The sequence below is a fragment of the Protomyctophum bolini genome (assembly GCF_963924005.1).
Source record: "Protomyctophum bolini genome assembly, chromosome: 16".
In the NCBI taxonomy this organism is placed as follows: domain Eukaryota; kingdom Metazoa; phylum Chordata; class Actinopteri; order Myctophiformes; family Myctophidae; genus Protomyctophum; species Protomyctophum bolini.
In genome coordinates this window covers 30990150-31015354 of record NC_137877.1, presented here as the reverse complement: position 1 = coordinate 31015354, position 25205 = coordinate 30990150, and the positions used below count along the sequence as shown (strand labels likewise).

The following is a 25205-nucleotide window of genomic DNA, read 5'->3' as shown; positions in this document are numbered from 1 at the left end:
GACAGGTCTGGAGGCAGGAAAACGTTGGAGAGTGTGGACTGTGGAATGATGGCGGTGAGGAAGAAGGCACAAGTTTCATAGTGGAAATAAATGGAAAGGAGACACAGTAGTAGGCGAGTTTTCAGCTCCCGCCTAACACTAGTAACACAAGTTGTAAGGTAAGAAAAGGCTACGAAAGTTGTTTACTTTTCTCTGGTGTGTGTGTGCAGGACCCGTGTTGATAGTTTTCAAAGCGTGTTGTTAAAATAGCGACAATGAATCGACCAAACTGAACGACTTGGAACTCATCCAGTGCAACTTTGTTTAGCGATTCGTTTGATTGAGGGAAACGATTGTTAATGTGTGGCTGGTTGAACGAATTCCATGATTGAAAACATCCCAAATCCTTCACAATCTCAGATTATTATAATCGTTTCAACACAATATGAATTTATCATGTATTAAATTTACTCGCCTATTTCTTTGGCTCGCTTTCCGTAGTTTGCTCGGTTTGCCTTTTGTGCTCGATCTTTATATAGCGTAACTTTAAAGATAGTCATTTTAGTTGGCCTAGAAAACATGTATAACTATGTTATAATGTAGGTCGAATAATGGATTTGCTTGAATTCAGTCATTTGGTGCAGCACATTAAATGTACTTGTGATCAACAGTCGAATAACACATTTACTCTGATTATAGACTTAAAATGTATTCGTTCTTTTCTTTATAGATGACTTGGTTGTGTTCTTAGTTGAGACAATGTGCCGAAGAGGCGCCGCCGGACCCATGATGGCACCGTTCGTGTAGAAGAGGATTGCAGTGCATTACAAATAAGGAAACATTCCCCGGTGTAACTTCTCGCTCCTCCATGATTTCCCCCCCCAACTAAATTGTGGGCTTAATCTTTTGGGAAAATGATCAAAACGGAAAACAAAGGAGAGAGGACCCTGAGGAGTGCCTCTCCACATAGAAATGCATACAAGTCAGACTTCCACGCCATTAAGTGTTCTTTTGATGGGACGAAATCCGAGGGCGCTACTAAGTCGTATGCAAATGGCTCCAGTGACACCCGGGAGGACTCAAGAGGGAGGCCCTTTGGAAACAGAGTTAATAAAATAAAGAACATATTCCTACAGATGGATGGCCAGCAGCAAGAGTGTCCGGAAGTGAAAACAACTTTAAAGTCTGATGCGCCCCCAGTGTCCCCGTCAAAGGTTCAAATTCCAACAAGCACACACAAAACTAACTTAAGTGGTGCCAGTGCCACAAGCCCGGAATCACATAATTTAGACAAGACCCCCAAGGGAGAAGAAACTGAGATTGACAAAGTAGCATTGGCAGAGAAGTTTTCCGTCACTAGAAAACTCTTTGAAATGGGCATCAAAGACCAGCCTGGGGCAGAGAAGCAGTCCTCAAACAGAGTAGTGACTCGCGTGTCCCTTGGCAGTGCCTCTGATGAGGGGAAAAGCACAAGGCGAATTTCAGGATCCACTGAGATCGGCGTGAAATCAGACCCACAACTTACATCAACAGTTAATTATCGGACAGATGAAAAGTTGGACAACGAGGAGAAGAGACATGTTTCCAGAGTGTCGCTGAATGCTGGACCTATCTCCAGGAGGCTGGACAACTTTGTGGCCGACAATGGCTCAGAGGAGGCTAACAGAGCCACCACTAAAAGTGCAGTTGTCCCCGCTAAAGCATGCACTCCTACTGAATACTCGCCTACATCTCCAAAAAGGGATAAACCTGCTGCTTCTGTTAAAGAAGCCACTAACAGCCCCTCCTCACCAAGCGATGTTACTGATAAATCCATATCCCCAACTGCCAGTGCAATCAACAAAGCATCTCCCCCTGTGGCCACCATAACAATCAAACCAACTTTCCCAGTGACTAACGCAGCGTACAAGCCCAACTCTCCAACAACTGATGCCACTCAGAAACCCCTCTCTCTAGAGCAAGCCACCCCTGTCAGCCATGGCTACAAGCGATCCTCCTCATCTGGCGATGGCTTCAGTAGACCGTCTGTCAGTAGAGAGGGCCTAGAGCCCTGCAGTCCGCCCCAGGGGGATGGGAAAGCACATCTTCCGTTAGCTGGCGGCATTCAGAGCGCCAACAAAGCCAGATATTGTGAGAGTGCTAAGAGCGATGGGCACACAGAATCAGGCCCAAGCAGGGACATGCCATCCAGCCAGGCCTCGCAGCTTGACCCGAGGGGGGTAGGTGTGGTGCGGGCAGAGCTGGTCGTAGTACAAAACGAGTCGTCGGAGAGCGAGGAGAACGAAGATGAGTACCCTGATGACGGTGTGTTTGAGGAGGGGGAGGCACAAAGCCACAAAGACTTAAAGGTAGACCTTCAGCATAACCTGCCCCCGGAGAAACACAATGGTGAGCCTGTATGGCGGGGCCTGGAAAGTGACGAGAATAGGGGCGAGGCGGATAAGGCGAACGCATGTGTATTCCCAGAGGACAAACCACAGGTTGAACTGACTGAAGAGGGGAAGAGGAAGCTGCAGGAGGAGGAGGAGGAGGACGACGAGACCGCAGCAGTGGATCGGAGCATTGAAGGAAGCCACGAGGAGGACGCAGAGGAGGAGAGCGAGCAGGAGGAGCAGGTGGGCCAGGGTATCCGGGACAGGGCCTCTCCGGTGGTGTATGGCATTGAGAACGCGGCATTTGTGGATGACAGGGATGTAGACCAGGTCCTCGGGGAAGAGGAGGAGGAGGAGGATGCAGCAGCAGAGCGGCAGCGAGAGGAGGGGCGACTGTGCAAGGAGGAGTACGAGGAGGAGGGCGACTGTGAGGAGATCCCTGGGCTGTCGGATGAGGATGACCCCCCACCACGGAGGAAAATCAACTTCTCCATAGAACCTATTCTGGTGGGTATTTATTTTGTGCCTTCATTAACCCCCTATCATTTTTACCTTTTTATTATTTAATAAGTACATAAAAGGTCAGTCAGATTAAAGACAACATTAAGAACATCTTTTGCAAGAGTGACCATGCAAAGATTGACATTGTTTTCATTGGAGCCTGTTTTTCCTTCATAACCGCAGCCTAGTGATGAAGTCACTGTCTGCCATAGGTGTTTGTTTGGCATGTGACAAAATGACTGCCTTTCTTTGACCCGTTAACGTCATGGCCGCTCTGCTTTATCATCACACAAGTTTGTATCATGGTTTAGAAAAACTATGGAGTGTTTAAACTTTGTCACCTGAGACATGGTTTAGGCAAATTTAGTTTGAGGGCCTCTGGTACACTGACCAGCCAAAGATCAGGGGAGGGGAGACAATTTCAGCACAGATGTTCGCTTGGAACATTCTGTGGGGCATTTTGGGACTTATTATTCTAGCAACACATCTTTCAACCAGAAAGTGACTTGATCACGTATGGTTGAGATGTTTTGAGAAAGGGCTTTTTTTCTAAGATATTTTTGTACTTTTGATAGAATAGAAAAGGTAATTTTTAAAAGAATAAATCAATGCAGAGGTTCTGCACTTGTGTGCAGAACTTGGTTTATTTCTTTAGAAATTTGGGGGATTTGATTCCCTGTGCCTTCTACATAATATTGTTTGTTGTCACTAGTGACTGAAGAGCTGTGACTCTTGGTGAAACAAAGTTGAATGGGTACAGGCTATATTACACTTGAGTGGCATGTGGGACTTTTTTTTTTACTGTACTCTGCTGTTTCTGTATGCAAACATGGCCATGGGCCACCCTGGTGAGCAGAGCTACCACAGTGGTAGGGTGGTTTTGTCCTTTTGAGTGGTTCCTCTCCCTTTGTTTGTGAACCAGCCATGCATGCCTCTGAACATGTAGGAACTTTTGGATAATGTGGGCATGAGGAGGTATGCGTTCATGCCTATGATCTCATTCATAAACAAGTTGCCTCATTATGGCTGGGAAATTCTTGATTTTCTTAGTAACTTAGTAAGTAAGATTTTTGGGGCTTTTTCTGCATTTATTGGATAGTGTACTGTACTGTATGGTGACAGGAAATGTGGGAAAGAGATGGGATTGGAGGGTGAAACGCAGCAAAGGTTGTCCGGATCGGGAGTCGAACCCGTGACACGCTGTCTGGCCCGGGCCAGATGTAAGTTCTTTGGGAATATGGCACGGCACAATTATTTTGTCAAAATCCCTTCACGTAAACCTTATGGTTTCTGAAAGATTATTGCAATTGCATCGTAGACATGCATGTTCTTTTAAGATTTATGTAATGATGATATATAAATGATAGTAAATGCACATCTGAGCGTTTGGGCTCAGATAACTAGAAATTACTTAAAAGGTTTACCTAGCAGTCAAAATCAGTAACTAGCTTTTGGTGAAGTTGTAAATATTAGCCGATTTATTTTATTAGCTGAAGTATTTGCATGATACATGACTAAAGCAATTATTTGATTTCTAAAAGTAAAATTGATTTATAATTTAGTACTCTCAATACGTTTTTTGTTTCACCCCTCACAAGCATCAACCCATGAACTGTGTGGGTGGGGTGGGTCGTGGCTCGTGGGTGGCGAGAAGAGTGATGGATTACATCCTGTACTCCTGTATTATCAACATATCTAACCAGTATTTTTAGCTGAATAGGGGGAAAATACATCATGTCATTGTTTATCCAGGCCCTGAAATGCACTGTTGTTCTCTCTGGGAGTGGAACCCCTGAGCCGGCCCAGTAGGGGATCCTGGGAAAGGGGGGCACAAAAGCACACAAATAACAGCGCACTACTGTTGTCTCAGCCCTCTTCTGAGTGGTGACAAAGATACGCTTTACCTTTCACTGTAATATGCTAGTTTTGAGTGAGTCTCTCACAATTTATAATTCACTCCCTGTGCCTTCACCTCACCCTAGTCAACAAACCATAGGGTTAATGTTCACAAAAGAGTGCAAAGAAAACAATTTAGTGCTTCAAAGAAAGTAGCATACCAGGTATACATAATTTAGAACCTAGCATAAACATGCTGTCTAAATAAATTTAACATTTGTGATCGGCAAAACAAATCAAAATAACATATAGTAAACAACTAACATATTCAGAAGGCAGGCACAAGGAAAGGGAAGTGTTGGGTGGGGGAGAATCTGAAGATGCGTTTTCAGAGTGCAGTGAGTCTGCAATGCAATCATGTCCTCTTCTCCCTGACAGATCACAGATAGCCGTGTGTGTGTGCGCGTGTGTTTTGAAAAAGTGACTAGTATGGCTCTTGTGCTAATAAAATGCCTATAAAACAAACAGAGCTGACAGACATCACATAATACATACACAATAACAAAACAAAATAAATTTGTCGTCATTGGTCATAATGTTTCCTCCCATGAATGTATTAATACAGGTCCTAAAGGATTGCCTTCCATAAAATGCATGAACTGTCCCCATAGCAGATTCCCTTTAATGGCAAAAGTCAATTTCTCTTGTGCAATTTAATATATATATATTCTTTTAAAGATTTGTTTTTGGCTTTCGTGCCTTATTGGTAGTTACAGTGAAGAAAGACAGGAAAGAGGGAGGGAGAGAGAGAAGGGTTGCTGCAAAGGTTGTCATGAACGGGACTTGAACACGCGACACGCTGTCAGGCGAGAGCCTATATGTGGTATGCGCCTGGACCACTAGGCCAGCGGGCACCCCAGACCATTTAATAATTTATCTTGATTTTTCCAAAAGAGTGCAATTGTATGTTTAGCCTGGACTGGATTACAGACTAGAGTACTGGTTTTGAGGGGCGCTAGCCCCTCCTATGCCCAGCGTTGTTTGTGTACCCCATAGCTATGATTTGATTGGCTGAGCACCCCATATCGATGATTTGATTGGCTGAGCAATGTATGTATTGAGGATAAAGGACAGAACATTGAGGATACCACAAGTGATTAGCCGGATTGGATTTGAGGATAAAAAGTGAGGATACCAATTGCGATTGGCCAGAATGGTGTAAGAAGATAAGAGCAAAAGTATTTCTTTCCAAAACGTCATGATCTCTGGGCATTGCCATAAACAGTGAAGTAATGTACCCTTCTCCACATTGCACTTCACACATTGGTCTGGTATATTAGGATCAAAATTATGAAGTGGAGGAGTAATATGCGTTCGCATCAGCCATTTAGTAACTTGTATGATCGTCTGTGTAACAAACGCATCATAAATCAGAGATACTTGGCCATGCCCATCAGAATAACCTACAATCATCTATTCATATTTTCCAAAACTGGTAGAGATGGCAGTTGGATTGAGTCGTCTTGGGTTTTTTTATAACTTCTTATCCGTAGGTACTAAAAAATGATTTGATGGGATATTATATATTTGAAGTCCTTCAAAAGACGGAAGTACATGACTATGATATATTTTATTAGATTTCTTGTTCAGAGAGAGTGACACTGGAGTTTACGATTTTAAATATGTCACTCCTATTGTAACGGTTTCCTCAGTAGCTTATTTGGGGTGCCAGTCAGGTGTGTACCTACCAGAGAGGAACTTAGCCTCTCCTTCTTTGTGTAGCCACTAGCCAGGTGGTTTAAGGAAATCGGACAAAGGACTCAGTAAAAGATAAAGAACCCTTATTGTGTTGAATTGGAACAGTATTAGTATTGAAACCAGGGGTGGGTTAGTTTAGGTTACAACATTATTTACTTTTCAATGAGAATAACAAAAGCATCAAATGGCATTCAATATTCAGAACGAAAATCAACAAATAAGGAAACCCCAACTAAATATATTCAATAAATGTTCAACTCAAAATCTCGGGCACAAATGGGGTTATTAATTCAATTCACCACTCCTTTGAAATAAAGCAAAATTGGTTCAGTTCAAACAAAACAAAGGGACACAGATCCTCCTGCTGTAGGGAGTGGTTAAGAAAGATCCTCTTGCTGTTAATTAAGTGGTTTGCATTGCATCCAAATGTTAAAGTGTTTGTATTCCTCCTGTTGTCAGTGACAGTGTCTGCGTTACCTGTGAGTGGTTTAGGGTCCCACTAGGTCAACTCAAAATAGGGTACCAATCCTCCTGCAACAAATCACCTCCTCAGTTTACTTCTCCTCCCTGGATTTCAGCAGTGGAGTTGGAGGAATCTTCTTATGCAGTGAGTGAATTTGTTTCTAAAACATGCTCCAACTCGAGCCACTTAAACGATCAAAATAAAAAACAGGTAGAGAAATGCAGAGTGTGCTGGACACTGTCTTTGAGAGCTGCTGCCAGCATGCAAACTTTTTCTCCCACACCGAGTGACACACCTGTGGCAACTATCCTGAGCAGGGAGATTGCCAGGTGTCAATCATCGTTAAGTGGTGATGGCCTGTTAATTATCCAATTAGTCAATTAAGAGTCAATTGTGACTGGCCGTCACACTATGTTGTAGGGCAGTTTGTTCTATACTATAAAGCAGATAAAGTTTGTCTAGGCTTCAGAGTAAAACAGATTCAGAACGTGTGTGTGTGTGTGTGTGTGTGTGTGTGTGTGTGTCAGTTGAAACTACGTGGTGTTTTTTTGTACACAGTAAAATCCTCTGTGCCTATTTAAATCTGAGAGTGTAAAAATGGACCTGTAAAGGGGTGACTTCTTCACAAGGACGGCCCTTGACCATGACTCCTACCTAGCTAGAAAAAGGCTCCAGTGCTACAATTTCCTAGTGCTAGTGTGAGCCTGGCACTGTGAAGTAGCAGCACCCTCAAGTCCTGGCCGACAGAGAGGAAGTGCTTTGTGCTCCCAACAGGATTACGTCCCCAGTAACCTGAAGCTAACAGAGGAGGTATCCCCTGAGAAAGAAAGCTCCTCTTTGTAAACCACCGGGGACAACTTTTTATCAGGATGAGAAGTGCACCTCGGATAAAGAGGGTGGCAAACAGACTTTGGTGTGGAATGATTCAAAGTCTGTTTTATGGCTGAATATTGGCTGATTTGAGTTGGTGATTGCAATCACGCAATGTTCATTCACTGTTTAGTTACATTGTAGTGAAAGCAGAGGTTTTTATTTTATTACTCACATTGTTAGTAATAGAGGGATCACAGCAATTAAGTATTGACTTGATAATCTAGATTTCTGTTCTGTAGCTCCGTAAATAAAGCAGTGCATTTCTTAGTGGGGCATTGAAATGCTGCATTCCCATAACTGCTGTGTCATTACAGAAGTCTGCTGCACCCTCTATATGGATGCACTATACAATCCTCAGTGTTAATTTAACCCATAAGGTTTGTTGTTGGTTACATTTATACACCCTAATACTACGAATGGATAAATGAACACCTAAGATTTTAGTGTATGGCATAGATATTCTGAACACATGTTGAGAATATCTTAAAAATAACACACACACACACACACACACACACACACACACACACACACAACAGTCCTTTCTACAAATAGAAAAACAAGCCTGGCTGTTTAGTGTGAAATTGTTGTCATTGTATTCATAGGCGTGTCCTAATCTGTGGAAAAAGTGGCACAACACGCAAATCATGAAGCTTTAAACCGCAGGTCTCGTGAACCCAGCAATCTATACCTGCTGGAATCTGCGTTCACCTTGAGGCTGATGGTCCATCCACAAGCCAAGAATTACAGCAATGAGGAACGCTCCTTTTTGTAGGCGTGTTATTATTCTCTCTGGTGCAACACATTGCGTTGTGGACAGGTTGTTGGGGTTGCCCGTCTGTCTAGAGATACTTGTCTCAGCTCTAATGTGTGTCATGCCGCGTGCGACTACTAGTACATTTTGGAACAGAGTTGAGAACCAGTTAATCGTGACGGGAAAGAAAATGGCAGGGATCTGCACCTGCCGCTTTGTCCCTCCCCCCACAGGAAGTACAACCAAAAGATCTCGGTCAAGCAAACAGACATTGTCCTTCCTCCTTGACTCATATACACACAGGGTGTGGTGGAAGAAGAAACAAACTTGGTTTACATTGTAAAGTTTCATTATTTCACAGAGCTCAATGTGCAGATGAAGCGCAAGCGTAGAAGCACTCACCAGTGTGGTGTTTTAGATAAAGCACCTGTGTCAAGCACAGTGCAGTTGATCGCTGAGAGAGAGACAAGCATGCAAGCGGAGACAGGCTTGCCCACACAATCCCTTGCTGTTATCAATACATACAATCGCTGAACGTGTACCGTACCTTTTTTTTTTTCCCCCACGATTTTGTAACCCATTTTTTCACCCAGTGTCAATTATCTAATGTAATCCTGGGCGCTACACTTCCTCTGCCAACCGGGGGGGGGGGCAGCGGACTGACCTCATGCTTCCTTCTATGCATGAGGAGTCCAAGTTGCTTCTTTTCACCTGACAGGGGAGAGTTTCAATGCTTGGACGTAGCTCGTGGAAGGAACACGTTATTCCAAACAGTTGGCTGGCCAAGGGGGAGGTAGTTTAGAGACCAGGATTACTGCATGTTTTTGTGAGGGTACCTACCCTAGGGGAAAGTCCACACAGAAAGGCCCTGTCGCCAACCCCGCCTCGCGTATGGGCACTGATGCGGAGGGAGGCGACAGCACTACTGACTGTGCCACCGTGCCCCCTCGTACCTTAGCAGAGAATTACTCATGTTGGAGAACTGAAGACTGATTATTTGTTTCCAGTAAGGCGGTGTGGTGCTCTTTCGTGCTTCTCCTTTCTCTGTTTCATATGAATCCTTAAAAGTAGATTAATTGTATTCGGTGGATGGATACAAACAGTTAAAATGCTGAGGTGGACTTTTATAGCTACCACCTGACTTGACACACATAAAAACAAAGTTATATTTTTCAGTTTGGGAACATTTTTTCAGTTCGGGAAAGTTTTAAGCAAGGGGTAGTTGACTCAAAACCTTTTTTCTATCAATTAACACAGAAGCATTCATGGCGATTTATTTTGTGTGTCACATTCTTAATTTAGTATTCCAATATTTATTTAATTGAAGTAAGTACTAAGTAGGAGGCCAAGCTATATAACAAATACCAATTTAATGTATAAAGACCAAAAACAACTCTTGTAATCCAGGGAGGACCACTATCCTGTCCTGACTACCTGCTTGATCGTTTTAAATATAATTTAGTATTGCTCTTGTGGCCTCCTGTTTACTTCAATTAAATATTGGAATGTTGTATCAAGAATGACAAAATGACAATTAATTCCATGAATTCAAGGCTTCATAGGATGAGTAATTAATAGAAAAAAAATATATATATCGTTTTGGGGTGAACTGAACTACCCCTTTTAGGTAGTTTTAGCTACCCCTTTACTTTAGCTATTGTCCTGCACTGAATAGTGCCCATCCCTCCCTAGTGTTTTGCTTTCCACTTCCTATCTGTGTTGGTTCTTCTGGCCAGTGGAATGTGTCTGACAAGACCCCACCCTCATCCAACCAGCAGAGAGAATGAGGCCCTTGCAGGATCTGGGATCCCTCCAGACACCTGGACTTGTGGGGGACTGTCTGGACTCTGGAATGAATGGGGATGAATACTAATGCGTTCGGCTCAATGCTGGTCATTAAACAGCTTGGCATGATTATAGACTTGGGGCTGATTTCAGCCGCCTTCGACCGCTTAGTTATTTGATTACAAATGGGCACAATGGCAGGCATCTACGTTTTCTGTCACAGTTAATGCTAAATTACAGGATGCGGTGGAAAGTTTTGCTCCTGCCGGACAATAAAGGCGGATCTTACGTGGCATTTGTAAATAAACCTGCTTAACCCGTCTCTTGTCTGAACCATATACAGTTATCAGATTCTATCGTGGAATTTCACCCCTCAAGGCGGCATATCATTGCAATCACTCCACAGGAAGTTGGAAGATGGAAAAGTGTACCAAATATTGGCCTGTATTTAATCAGTGTAAAAAAGTACCAAACATCACCATGTGATGTCTGAAGTGCATGCTCGAAGGAAGTTAGTATATCTGTCTTGTTTATTTGGGACTGAAAAACTTGGCTCCATGCTTTCTTTCCTAATTACACTATGATCCCTAACCCCCAGATTACTCTCGCAGCATGTTTTCATTTGTTGTTTTTCGTAGAACTGCTTATAGTACGAGCGACCCCAGGCCAATGCTCGTCCCTGCATGGCTGTGCTGCACTGGCAGGGTTTCTCCGCTCTTCCTCCAAGATGCTGACTCATTTCCCACACTGGTATTTCTTTTGGTGGGTTGGAGATGGAAAGGGGTTTCAGACAGTGTTGGGTGTGGAGATTATGTGCACATCTGTGTGTTGGCACACGCACAGGGGCAGTCCTTCGAAAGCAGTTGGAAGGTGGATTGAAAAAGTAATCGTTAATCTAGGCGTGCTGTTTGGAACTGTGAGTTTCACAAGCCGTGGCGAAAATGAAAATATGAAACAGATGGCACACTGGTACGGCAACCCACATCACAACTTCTGCCACCCTATTAACATTTTTAAGGAAGAATGGCATCACAAAGAATGCATTAATTGCCCTACTTTGGGGCTACTTAAAAAAAAGACCCCATGATCCCCTCCTCCTTTGGCAGGTTTGAATTTATTCATAGTGGACCTAGTTGTCAGTAGCAGCTGGCCCTGTGCTGACGGACAGTTATGCGTTCTGATTTGAACCAATGGCATAACTCACCTGGGCAAACCAGGCTTGTACATTGCGATGAAGGAAAATGGGCGTTTCGTCTGGTAACCTAACCAGAGACAGCGATAACAACAGTGAGCTGTGTGTGCTTTGGGGGCTAATAAAGAGATTGATTTCTGGGTCTCTCTCTTGTCAGGAAGATGGCGCTTGAGCGATTAGGTTTCAGCAAAGAAAGGGACATTGTTCAGAAAAGCCGGAGGAGTCCATGGCAACAGGGAATTTGGACGTTAGAAGGGGCAAAAAGCACCGGAGAGAGCCGAGCATAACCACTATGGCTTCAACAGAGGCCTGGGACGCATCACTTCCTCTTATATTCTATTACCCCATGTTTTTTTTTACACTTCACAACTACAACACACAAATGAAATGGTTAATAAAATGCTCCCTGCTCAAATTTCATGGATTAATTTTCAACTGGCTCCAATTTTCTAAACTTGGTGGCTCATATAAAAGATCCCTTGTAAAATTCATGTTCCTAGATGTTTTAATTTGTTTTGAGATCTAACTGGACTGTCTGACAACTTGTAAAAAGATGTAATCTTAAATGGCTTGTGCAATGGCCTTGCCTTTGTGTCTGTCTTATATAACGTAAGATATGATCTGTCAACACAATCAAGACAATGTACAATAGATGAGTAATATAATATGAAGTGCAAACTGTATTCTGGTGTCTCTGTAGTTTATAATATTATGGTAAAAGTATTTGCTAATGAAAAAGGAAGCCAAAAGATTCACTAAAGTTATTTCTAAGGGAGAGGCCTCATGAATAGCATTCCAGCCTTTACCACAGAGCAGCAGTAGAGTGTATAATCCCCTAGTCTAATCTTTTTCATTTATCTAGGGAGAGGAACCCATTGGTCTTCAAAATCAAATCTATACTTTGAAGATAATTGCTGATATGTCAGATGACATGTCCCTCTCCTCTCACACACAAATGTATGATCTCAATTAAAACAAAAATGGTGGGGGGGGGTCACAAAAACCTATGACTTATTTTGAACCGGGGCCAAAATCTACATAGAGAAACTGAAAGACGAGAGCAAGCAGGAGACTATAGCTTGTGGTGGATTCCTCAAGTCCTGACATGCTTCAGGATCTAGACCACAGAGTCTGCTGCCTGGAGTGGAAATGTTTACTGGGTTACATCATACCTCTGCACACTGCAAACTCCAAATCCTATAGATTTTCTTGCTCTCTTTTGTCTGTGCAACCAAATGGTAACCATCGCCTACACTTGGGTCGAGTTGAGTACTTTAAGCTTTCCACTTTGTGTTACCACACTTGACATATCGGGAGCACTTGGGAGATCACAGCCCTAGTCGTTGCCCCGCCGGAGGGACTTGGAATTAGTCTTTGTTTGATTTCCCAGGTTGGACATGTTTGAGTGCAGCATCACATGACTGTGTGTGTTGGCCCTCGAGGAAACAAGGAAGCCAGTTCTGTGTGCATCTTGGGTGTTTTAGCTGTTAAACTGCTGAATTCACTGTGACATGGGGGCAAATATTGTGAGGTGTGTTATGTTGATATAACAAAGTGTACAAAGTATTTGGCCTACATTCAGTATTGGTAGATTTTCATTCTCAGTAGGACAAGTTATTGTATATAACAGCCTAACAGCTGATTGTATTGGCAAAAACATGTTACAAAACCATATTAGGTATAGCTAAAGTCAGGGCTTTCCTGAGGACATAGGTCAGTTACATGTTACATAAAACACTTGTAAACAGTGTTACTGCAGTGTCAGGTAAACTAGTGCATGAGTCTAGTGAGGTAGATTATCTGGGAAGCCATTCGGTAACAAGAATGACTCAGTCTTAACTGCCAGGTGCAGCAAGATGCCATAGTTATTTTAACACCGTGCCTGTAATTAATAATTACATGGCATAGTAGAGTTTTCAGCCTCTGTCCCTCGCTCCCTCCATGTATGTAAACAATGGCTGCCGTTGAGAATCTGGGCACTGCCCATAGATCCGAAGTCCCGTTAGTCCGAACATGCGGAAAGGTTGGCGAACATGTGCTGCTGGTTGGCGAACATGCTCTGCTCCCGTGCTTGCACTGCTGGTTGGCGAACATGCGCTGCATGCGCTTTAGAGATAGTGTTAGTAATTTCGGAACAATGGGAGGTCGGAACAATGACATGGCACAGAGAATCTACAGATTCCGTTCAGACGATGGGCTTAGAGGTAGCCTAGAGACAAGGCAGCCAATCATGAAAAAGTGTCTACTAGGTCCCTACTAGCCCCAGTAGTGATTATAAGCCAGGTTAGCACCTGGCAAAAACAAGTGGGGAAAAAGTTCCTTTGTTTTTGCCTCTGTAGGCAGATAAATAATAATAGAAGAGAATAGTAATCACACAGCGCTAGAGGCCAACTTAATTTAATACCTTGACATGTTGACCAATTCCTTCACTTTGGCCTCTGTCTGCATGCAAATAACCTTCTGCGTCAAGAGTGGGATAAAATAATAATCTAGAGTGCATGTCCTTGGATTGACACGAAATTAAACCCAGCTCCATTTAAGTCATTCCTAAAAGACGATCCAAGTGATTTTTTTCCCCCCTCGCTTTTCTTCCATGAGGAGATTCTTTAAGAATGCCAAAGCTGAGGTCTGTTTGGAGCTCGCCGAGCAGGGCTGCTGTTTCTTCTGCTCGCAGTGCTCGACCTTCCACATAAATGGATGCATAGTGATACTAATACAGCATAGAAAATGTACTGTTAAAAGCTAGTTGGAAATCCCAGCAGGCTCGGTTGCCTTTTGAAGAGAACACACAGAACGTTGCTCCACTACTAACTGTGGCTTAACACGGAATGAAGTGTGTGCATTAACTACATCCTGGTAACTGACTTACAGCAGATGTTTATCTCCTTTGTGCAGGGACTGGAGAGTATGACAATGCTCACCTTAGCATGAACCATGGGAGAGTTTTTCAAATTGGATTATGGGGCTATTATATTTCTGCTGTGTAATATCTATGGTAGGCTATGCAAAGCAAATACACATGATCATAGTTAAATTGTACCAATACAATACCAAAGACCAGAGCCCAATCTACCAAAACGATGTGCTACTCTCTCCGTGCTAATCTTTCATATTGTTTGCTCGAAGCTGTGAGGTCAGGGATGTATTTGTTCTTTTGTGGCACGGCTCGTTTTCTGTTGTCTTTGCTGTGATGCTGAACACCTGTCGCCTCAGAGCCTTGATCATTGCTTCATCCACCTCTTTGTTTTTCACAGCTGTGTTCTACTTTCACTTCTACTCTGCTGCTCTGCCGGTAGTGTGTGTTTGTGGATGTATATTTCCAAGCAGGAAGCAGCCGTGGGGACTCATTCAGTGCTGTCCGAGCACAGCCTGCAGATTCATAGTTACAAATTAAATACATAAAAAAAAAGAAAATGTATCTTTTTGCATTCTTATGATTCGTGGAGCTTTACCTCTTTGCAAAATAAAACAAATGTGCACAATGAGACTTTACAACTGGGAGGTCTGGGAGTTGCAGTTTACTGTCCTTCCATATCTTAAGAGACCTTCTCCTCTTTTTTGTTAATTCTGAGGAAGGCCAGCAGGCTGAAACGGGAATGAATTAAACTTCATATGGAGCCAGAGTGTGAGACACCTTTTTCCCCACTCTAAGTTTGTTCCCAGTGGTCAACACCTCACCACACCCCTTGTTGTGCGTTACTTTTCCTACTGTCCATATCTAGTTCTAATCATCAGTTCATTTGCAAGAGTAAACCTGTATAAAAGGTTTTGCAGGTTCACATCGAATTGGGGCACCATGGAGGAGATGGGAAGGAACAGTAAAGTTTTTGGCTGGAAGCCACCCAGGGTCAAGAGTTCATGTCTTTGTGAACATCCTCTTCTGTACATACCATAGCAATTCTTCTTAAAGCTGCCTTAAGCAAGGTATTTAACCCCCTATAGAGGTTTTAAGTACAGCAGTACCATGTATCTTTAAGGTATGATTACTGTAGCTGCCCTCGAATTGTGAAATAATCAGATGTGGATGGTCTCAACGGGTGTAATTTATTCGTCTTCAGGTACAGAAGAAGATCACTGGTACACCGTGAAAACTATAAAATTGAATAAATAAATACTTTTAGAATCATACATTTCATAGTTTCACTCACCACAACAATCATAGTTTCGCTCACAATAAAGCAGTGCATTAGATTCATCACTTCAGTATACGATAAACAATAAAAATGTTCATTTAAAGGTCAATTATAAATAATGCAGTGATACAATAACTAAGCACCATAACCAAGATACCAGAGACCAAACGAAATACCACAACAAAATACAATAGACCATAAATTAAATCATGAACTCAAATGAAACAAACAAACACTGCTGTACCTCGCTCCGCTTATCGAGGGTGCTAAGAGCTGGAAGGCCACCTTGAGCTTCAGGAAGCACAGCAAACAGGCACTGTGTCACCAAACAATCAGTACTGTGAGGCACTGTGTCACCAAACAATCAGTACTGTGATCTGTGGGTACACGGTCCACATATTGTATACTGAAGCTACAAACATTTCAATAATGTCGAGTCAACTGGGCAAACATGAAGTTGCAAACATATCCTACCATGTGGCTCTGCTGCTAGAAACACTGCATCTTTCCCTGTCACTCTGGCTGAGTGTGGTGAGTGGTTCTGATGTGAGTGAAGCTAACAGGCTTCAGCTAGATATGTGTTGGTAACAGGAAGTGTCAAAATAAAGGTAAACCAGAATGAGCAAGGTAAATAACAAATTAACTTCAAACTAAAGAAAACATTGGAGTTAAACCCAAGTGTCACGGGCACTTACAATTACCTTCCTACCCAATCCACCATTCTAAAATGTGTTTACATTTTCTTGCATTTGATTTTTGTGTTTTATTTGGTTTTTTCTCTGTTTTGTTATTGTGTTGTTGCACCCTGCCTCCCTTCCCCAAAAGGACCACAAGCTTCTGGCTTTTTTGTGGTTTTATCCTATTGAATACATTTACAATTTCAAGTGCTCAATCAATCATTCAATCAATATTATTGTTTTTTTTTTTATTATTAGTGAACAGTATAAATGGGGAGAGAGAGATGGGGAGTGACACGCAGCAAAGGTCGTCAGGATCGGGAGTTGAACCCGCGACACACTGGCAGCCTAGTTGCCCGGACCACTACACTAGTCGCCCGGGCCAATCAATAATCTTTTTGTCAAGCCATGACATTATGAAACGGGTAGAGAGAGAGAGAAATGACTTAGAGAATTGGAGAACAATTATCTCATCTCATTCACAATGAAAACTCTGACCTGTCAAAAGTGATTGTAATTACTGTGGAGGTTCCGTGTTTTAAACTGTGTATTGCCTCAACACAGGTCTTCAGTACTTATTCCAATGAAGAATACGATAGACGCAACGATGATGTTGACCCAGTGGCAGCGTCAGCTGAGTACGAGCTGGAGAAGAGGGTTGAAAAGATGGATGTGTTTCCAGTGGAGATTGAGAAGGGTGAGTCTAGTCCAGCTTGCATGGCCAGTCATGGTGTCTTCTGATCAGAATTGTATTTGTGTGGGTAAGCAGCAAGCTTGCCCCACTCCTCCAATGATCCGATGCTAATGTTTCATCATGCCCCAGCAGGAGACAACGGTCTGGGCATCAGTATCATAGGAATGGGTGTCGGCGCTGATCAGGGCCTGGAGAAGCTCGGCATCTTTGTAAAAACAATAACGGAGAATGGAGCCGCTGAAAAAGATGGGAGGTAAGATACCTACCTCCGAATTTCACAGTAGCGTTACAGTTCTTAATCAATACAGGTACAATGGCATGTGCTTTGTAGATCATTCTGCAATCTCTGTATAATACTACAACACGTTTTTGTTTTATAACGTCAAACTCCAGGGATGCCTCATCCCCCCGAGGCCCCGAGACACGATTTCCAAACAAGCATCTGTATTTATAACCTTCTCTGGCAGCTAAAGAAAATAGCTTGCCTACTTCCGTTTCCCAGGGAACCGATCTCTGTTGTGTCACCATCTGGGTGAATGTACTGTATATGTGTGTGTGTGTGTGTGTGTGTGTGTGTGTGTGTGTGTGTGTGTGTGTGTGTTTCGGGCTTGTGCATCATTCTGCTACTTCTATTTGACGCCGTCGTATGATCAAGTAGGGAATTAATTAAAAAATAAATTAAAATAAGTTAATAGTCTCTGACAATCTTGGATATTTTTTCTTTAGTAATGCCCTGTCACTTGTCTCTAGAATCCAGGTGAATGACCAGATAGTGGAGGTAGACTGCATCAGTCTGGTCGGCGTCACACAGCTGTTTGCTGCTACGGTCCTGAAGAACACCAAAGGCACGGTCCGGTGAGATCCAACTCTATTTTGGCCTGGGGGTGGGGCCGCTATTATGATGGAAATGGCCTGAGGTGATGGGAGTTCCCCACCATTATGTTGTGATAAAAAGCTTAACCCATTAAGACCTGAGGCCGATTTGACAAATGCCTTCTAAATCAGTAGTTCTCATGCTTTGAAGACCTTTTAAAAAAAACTTAGAATCCTTCAGGTAGACTGAGTCAGATACCGGGGGAAGCTATAGTGTGGAATTTCAGGGGGAGCTGCACTAACTGACGGGTGCGTTCTCCCGACAGCTTCCTGATCGGTCGGGAGAAGCCGGGGACACAGAGCGAGGTTGCTCGTCTCATCAGCGAGACCCTGGAGCAGGAGAAGAAACAACAGCAACAACAGCAGCAACACTTGGACGACCCCTATGAGCACTCCACAGAGGAGGTGAGTCAGCAGGACGTGTGTTGATTTCGTCGATTAAAACTATTGACGAAAAATGTCGACTACCCTTTTTCACTGAGGAAAACTGAATAAAAACTAAATAATAATTAAGCTATGAGGACTAAAACTATGACTACATATATTGACAATTTGTCCCACCAGGACAAATAAGCTGCTGGTTGTTAGTAAGTGCAGTGTCACAGTGCTCTGCTGTGCACATAAGGTGTGGATTTGGTCACAGCCCGTCTGTAGGGATTGGGAAATGTTTGTGCATGGAAAAGCACAAGCAGCCAGACCTTTTGTTTCCATTGCCAAGTGTTAGAGCACTGAGGAGGTAGCTAGGTAGGGCTGGTTAGAAGAGCAACAATGGGGAACACATTAAGTTTGATCTGAAATTGTTCAAGTGTCAAGTTTGTTATTAGACAAAATAATTACTTGGTAAGTTGGACACATTTTTGCTGATTTTGTGGCTGTGTGTGTGTCTTTTTTACCCTGTAGTCTCCCTCATGCGCTGCCTCCCTGCAATAATTGCGATTATTTAAAATAATTGCGATCAGGCGATTGATTATATAATAATTGTGACAGGCCTACTCCAGACAATGATGAATCATACACACATTTGACATATTTGGTGTGGGGCAGCTGACTGTTCCTTTATAACGTGTGATGACATTATATTTCTTCTACTTTGTGTCAGGATGAGCACTACGAGGAGGATGAGGACGATGCAGGAGAAGAGGCGATCCTGGGCTCCAACTTCAGCCCGGAGAGGAACGTCGAGGTGTTTGACCTGCCTGAGACGGAGGCCTTGTTCATGCCCAGCAACATGAGTTCCTCTCAGCTGGCCTTCAAGTTCAAAGAGGCATGTCATCCCAATGCCACGACTACTGTTTTACTTAAGTAAAAGTATCAATACTGCAATGTAGAACTACTCCGTTACAAGTAAAAGTATGGAATTAAAAATGTACTTAAAGTACCAAATGTAAGAAAGTACTCACTATGCATTTCAAGTTTTCAAATGTATAAAGATCTTTTGAAAATGCGACGCATTGTACAATATTTGCGTCTGAGATGTAGTGGAGTAGAAGTAAAAGTATTGGGAATTGGCAATACTCAAGTAAAGTACAATTACCTCAAAATTGTACAACCACTGCTGGTTGGTGTTGGGTAAAGACGAGCATGGTGAAATTAACTGCTTGTTTGTTTGTGTTTATCCTCTAGCTTCAGCTCAAAAACAGCATTGCCACAGCTGAAATAAACCAACTGAAGGAAAAGGTATGACATTATTTTGGGCTAATCTGGGATTGCTATTGATCACTATTACAAGTTAAATTATTATTCAAACTATTTAACACGTTAAACGCCCCCGCTAAGATTTGGATGACGTCCCAACCGGAAATGACATTGAATGTTGCACGCTCCCAGCCTGTGGAGCGATCCCATCGGTTTTGATATCAACAAATCTCTGTCCTTTTTATTAATCTCCGTCCTGAGCGCTGGGCGTTACTATTTGATAGGACGGAGAACTCAGTTTATGCCGCTCGGGGTGTTAACTGATTACACATAGAAATATGATGATCACATCATCAGACACTTGCTGAACGATTCCATAGATTTCCATCAATCAAACTTGTGTCAAATATTGAATGCCACGCTCTCTCTGTAGGAAATTGCATCAGAGGAAGACAAGGCGTCATGGGATTCCAGGGAGGCTGTGTTGGAGAAGAAGATTGAGGAAAACAATGATAAAATCCTGAAGCTGGAGGGTTACTGGCTGGAGGCACAGACATTGTATAAGACCACCAATGAACACCTCAGTGAGAGCCAGAGCCAGCATGAAGTTCTAGACAAGAAGTACAATAAGGCAAAGAAACTGCTCAAGGACTACCAGCAGAAGTGAGTTAATCTGAAGTTTAAGTTACACCTAAAAGGGATACATGTATTGGCATTTTTCCCAATAACCAATTATTTCCATGGTCATTGAGCCAAAATGTTTTGTTTTCTTTGCAATACTACCGTGCGTCTTTCCACCAGTGAAGTTGACCTATTATATTATAACTGTGCTTTACTAATACCTGTCCTGATTTATTACTACACTGTTTCTGTGTTGTGTCTGCGTTCACTGAAGGAGATGAGAAATGTAAGTAAAACTTGAATGTAGATAATGACATCAACGTCTGTCTCTAGCACATCATTAATTTGTTGTCATAGTGCGGCATATCTGGCATAATTTTGATACTGTCCTAATACAGATAACACAGTTTTTAAGTAGCACTATCGATAAGCTTATCGATACATTGTACATATACTGTACTTACTTAGTCTGTATTGACTTGAAACTCGGACTAAAGCGTTACAAAGGAAGTTACATCAAAGCCCCTTGTGGTCATTCGCTGTTAAAAGGCTCATGTGTCCTATTTATTTGATTGCACTTCAGATGAATATTGGTGTGTTCCCCGTTTCACCCCCAGAGAGATAGACTTTGTGAAGAAAGAGGAGGAGCTGAAGAAGCTTCTAGAAGAAAAGGATAAGTGGTACAGCGAGCAGCTGAACATCCTGCAGGAGAGGGTAAGAATAAGAAGCCCCTGACTGAAGAAAAGATGCTGAGCCATCATAACGCCTCTGTCGGGTGGAAACCTCACATGTCCAAAACAGTTAGTTTTCAGGATTCAAAGTAGCAGATCTGCATTCTCAAAATGCGTCGCCTCGCATCACGTTTCCAGCTTGCAGATCTGCTACAATAGAATATAGACATAAGAGATTTGTGCCAGGCGGCAACAATAACGTTGTGCCCACGTGAGGAGAGGCTGAACTGCTGTTTTGTTGTTCTACACACAGCTAGCTGTGCTAGAGTCCTCTGTGGGAAGTCAGCGCAGTCAGGAGTCTGCAGCCGAGCGGACATCCAGCAGCCGAGATCCAGTGACTAGCACACTGTCTGTTGACTCGCTTCTACAAGGTAACAGTAGAAACTCTTAATAACGTTTGCCATCGTCACACACAGGTTTTGTTGTTATTTTCTGACAAAGTATGAGAATAGTTTTTTCGTTTGCCTTAATTTAAAATAAAATGTTTTCTTTTTTGCTTAAGACATCTGGGTTGTATTTGGCATTCTTGAATGATTTGTCCATCTCTCTTGCGCTCTCTCTCTCTTAGAAGCAGACTGGAGTGAGGTGGTTCCAGAGACTGAGCGTTTGGATACCAGTGCACATAGAGCCAAGTGCCTGCTGGCTCAGAAGGCCAAGCGACAGCCACCTTCTAGAAGCAAGCTGAAGGAGAGCCTCGCTGCATCACCACGTCACTCGGAGGTCAGTCAGATGCCAGTCATGCCACTATTTTTTTAAATCTTCATTTGACTGAACTGAAGAATTTTACACCCAAATATAACCCACAACTTCCATTGAATACATTTAAAAAAGAGAGAGAGTTTGTTCACCACAAACCAAAGAACCAGTGGCCTCAACAACGTGCTTGCTCTGCTGCACGGCACGTCAATGTAATAATAACCAGTTTGACCCGGGCAGGAGACTGAGGAGGAGGACGAGGAGGACGAAGAGGAGCAGGACACTCCCAGGAGGAGGAACTCCATCCAGGAGAGTCTCTCTCTGCCGGTGCAGGTGTGCTACCCCGGGAATGGACCCAGAGACGACGGAGTCGCACAGGACTTGGAGAGGTCCGGGAGCAAGGCAGAGCTCTCCAGCACTCCCTCGTCACCGCCGTCCCAGAGGGACAGCTTAGAAAGCAGCGGAAGCCCCTCTCTGTCGCCCCCTAAAGATTGCTTGTCACCACACTCGCCACCAGGGTTCCTGCACAACGTCAAGAAGAGAGAGTCCAAAGGGAAAAGCAAGGAGGTCAAAGGTAGACACCTAAAGACATCTATAGGTGACGTCATGAGTTATGCAGCATGGCTGTCCTTTGGGTTGACTCTGATTGGTTATAATTGTTGTTTTTTTCCTCCGTCTAGAAGATTTAAATGAGAGCCCCTCAGCAGGAAAACCAAAACGACGCTTTCCTGACTTTGGGTGAGTTCCCTGAGAAATCATTGTCTAATTTAACATATTGCCAGTTCTATTTCATCCCTGCTTAAAGAACTGAATAATCCCTTTGCACATGTGTAAAGGGATTATTCAGTGCTTTAAGCACCCCCTCTGGCGGTCATTCGGGATTCATAGAACCGTAGTGACATACGTAACTTTCGTTTTAGTCTGACTTAAACTAATGCTACTGATGATCAACACAGGGGCCTCCGGAAGTCCGGTGGAAAAGGGAAGAAACACGACAAAGAGGCGATGAGAGCATCTTTGGACAGCAGGTATTTCATTCCAATCATACATTAGCCTTGCTAGTGAAGGCGCTTTTCACACAAGATCTTATCTAAAACCCCTTTTCTATTTTCACTGAAAGCCGTTTTAATCCACTGGAAATCTTCAATATACTGTAGGCTAAATGTCCTTGCAGACTGGACGCGTTTTTCAGACAGAGACAGAAAGAGAAGGATTGAAAAATATAAACAAATGTGTTTTGCAGAAATCGGCTTCATGGTAGATGCCATGGTACGGCGAGATGTGGAAAATGCAGGGAAAATATTTTGTGTGCTGTGTTCAGTTTGTTCTCGAATTATTGCCTTTTGAAAACAGCATGCCTTACTGGAAAAACAATGCAGAAAAAGATTAATCCATCTCTGTGAAAAAAATAAACGGGAAGCGGAACAGCATGGGATTTTAGATAACCTCCCGTTCCGTTTCCTTTGCGACTGCGACACCTGTGTGTTTACACAAGATGGTGCTGCTCACTGACATATGAAAACAAACACTGCCAACAAAAAGTCGTCAAAGTGATCCTTGAGTTCCAGTGAATGAGTTCATTCCAAATACATATTTTATTGTCCACAAATGCCTAGTATCAGTTTGCTTTAGACACCTCTTGTGCAAGCATTACATACTGTAGCTGTTAGTCATCTAATGTGGGAACAGGCACCGGCCCATACAGAACTTCTACTGTATGTTATGGATTCCTTGTGGGAAAGGGGATATACGTAGATTTCTGGCTGAACACTACCCTACTGATACCCATGGCTATTCCTCTACATTTGATGCACCCTCTTGGGATAACATTTCCATTTGGGTGAACTGTACAGAGCAGCATGGACTCTAGGGGCCTTTGGGGCGGCAGTGCTCACTGGGTAAAGTGGCTGTCTTGAGAATCGACAGGTCCCGGGTTCGAATGTGTAATCCTGAACATGTTTTCACCCAGAGGGTCTGCAGAGCTATTGGAGGAGTCTGGAGGGAACCTGTCTCCATCGGAGTCCATGGCTTCCATCCCTACATGTATGCCCTTCTCCTGGTTCGGAGACAAAGACAGGGACAGAGACAAGGATCCGTCATCTTCCAGCAGCAGTCTGCCATATGTAGCCACTGAGAGCAGCAGTGAGCAAAGTCAGGACCGCAAGAATAAGGTGAGGATCCAATGGTCCTTGTAGATCTACTTGATGATCTAAGAGTATAAGCCAGTGCACAACTAATTATAAAACACCTGTACAAATGTGGTTAATGCGACAACAATTTGAAAATCTATGTATCGCAAAATAAATCTAAACAGGGAAAATCGATACTGTATAACAGCAGCCTGGGCGTAGAAATTAACACAGGGAAATCAATTACCTTGAGTACTTCAGGAAGTTGAAGGCGAGCTGCACTATGGCTGTGAGATTTTAATTTCAAAATAATGTTATTCACAGAAAGTAAAAGAAAGCTTTGCAATTATGATTATAAATAATAGTTTAAATGACTAGTAAGTATTTATTAAACGTTTTATAGGGGGAGCGCTGTTCAATAGACCAGTCAATTAGCTTTGCACATCTATTTATAATTAAATATATTTACACATTCAAGTGAGACCTGAATGTGTAATATGTGTATTTCAATGGGCAACATGCCACAAAAAAATGCTTCATGACGAAATGTAATAAATGTAACTACTCACAAACCGGAAACTACAGTTCAACATTAAGTCAACAGTCATTCCCAGCAGAAGGCATGCTTTAATGATTCAAAATGTCTCATGGTTTTCTCAGGAACAGTTCACCAGACACTGGATTATTTTAAAGAAAGGATTTGCTCTGAGGCAAAAATCAAGGCCAGTGAACCAGTAATTTAGACATTTGAGTGATGTTTCCACAACTAATTCGAAAAAAACGCCAGGCTGTCCCATGTCAGTTACCTGACCTATTGAGTTGACCAGCACAAGTCAAAGTCATTGAATTTAGTCCATTATCGCAGAACATTTTTGTCCTGATGAAAACGGCAGATTAGAACGAGTATATGTGTAACAGGTGTCTTCATTTCCATATTCCAGTACTATGAGTTTCTCTTAGACACAAAACTTCTAACTATTTTACAAAGAGCTACACCCAGATAGACTAGAATAGCTTCAACCATATGTTAGTCATTAAGCGTGAGAGTAGGATCCAGTGGCAGCGAGTAAGCTATCCCAGTGGTGCCTCTAATACTTTTGGTTAAATGTGTGGCTGACTGTCATGGCGGCCAGGGAAGGGTCGGCGGTCCCACATACTGGGTTCAAGGCATTCACAAATCTCTCAATTCTATTTCTGCCTCTATATTGACCATATTCGCAACTCTCTGAGTATGATGTCAGAGAGAAATGGCCACTGTGTGAAAATGGCCATTGGCAGTTTAAAGTTACGCACTGTCTACTGAGAAAGGAACATACCTCTTACTAAACGGTCCTTCTCTTAAACAGACAAATCTCTCCTGGTCCTCTCTATTCAGTCGCTCATTAGATTTGGTACAGTATAATTTTTTTGTGTGTCCTGTATTAGTTCTTTCTTACCCCCTGATTTTAGAGCAGCTGGTAGATTATTACTAATGCATGTCATTTTGTGATTTCTAGATTCACA

General features: G+C 42.8%; 1 protein-coding gene across 3 annotated transcripts in view; it reads left to right on the top strand.

Annotated features, from left to right (window-relative positions):
- Positions 1–25205, top strand: part of ppp1r9ala (protein phosphatase 1 regulatory subunit 9A-like A) — a 29122-nt gene continuing 3917 nt past the window's right edge. For 2 of the 3 annotated variants that reach the window (XM_080786068.1, XM_080786067.1), the window contains exons 1-16: positions 1–158; positions 710–2858; positions 16888–17020; positions 17147–17270; positions 17768–17872; positions 18157–18295; positions 18990–19154; positions 19514–19567; positions 19959–20188; positions 20764–20860; positions 21131–21248; positions 21446–21597; positions 21814–22147; positions 22254–22311; positions 22530–22601; positions 23543–23744. In XM_080786068.1, coding sequence (XP_080642194.1) covers positions 894–2858; positions 16888–17020; positions 17147–17270; positions 17768–17872; positions 18157–18295; positions 18990–19154; positions 19514–19567; positions 19959–20188; positions 20764–20860; positions 21131–21248; positions 21446–21597; positions 21814–22147; positions 22254–22311; positions 22530–22601; positions 23543–23744 — 3948 coding nt within the window. In that variant the 5' untranslated portion in view covers positions 1–158; positions 710–893. The remainder of the gene's footprint in view (positions 159–709; positions 2859–16887; positions 17021–17146; positions 17271–17767; positions 17873–18156; positions 18296–18989; positions 19155–19513; positions 19568–19958; positions 20189–20763; positions 20861–21130; positions 21249–21445; positions 21598–21813; positions 22148–22253; positions 22312–22529; positions 22602–23542; positions 23745–25205) is intronic. The other variant, XM_080786069.1, reaches the window with a different exon arrangement.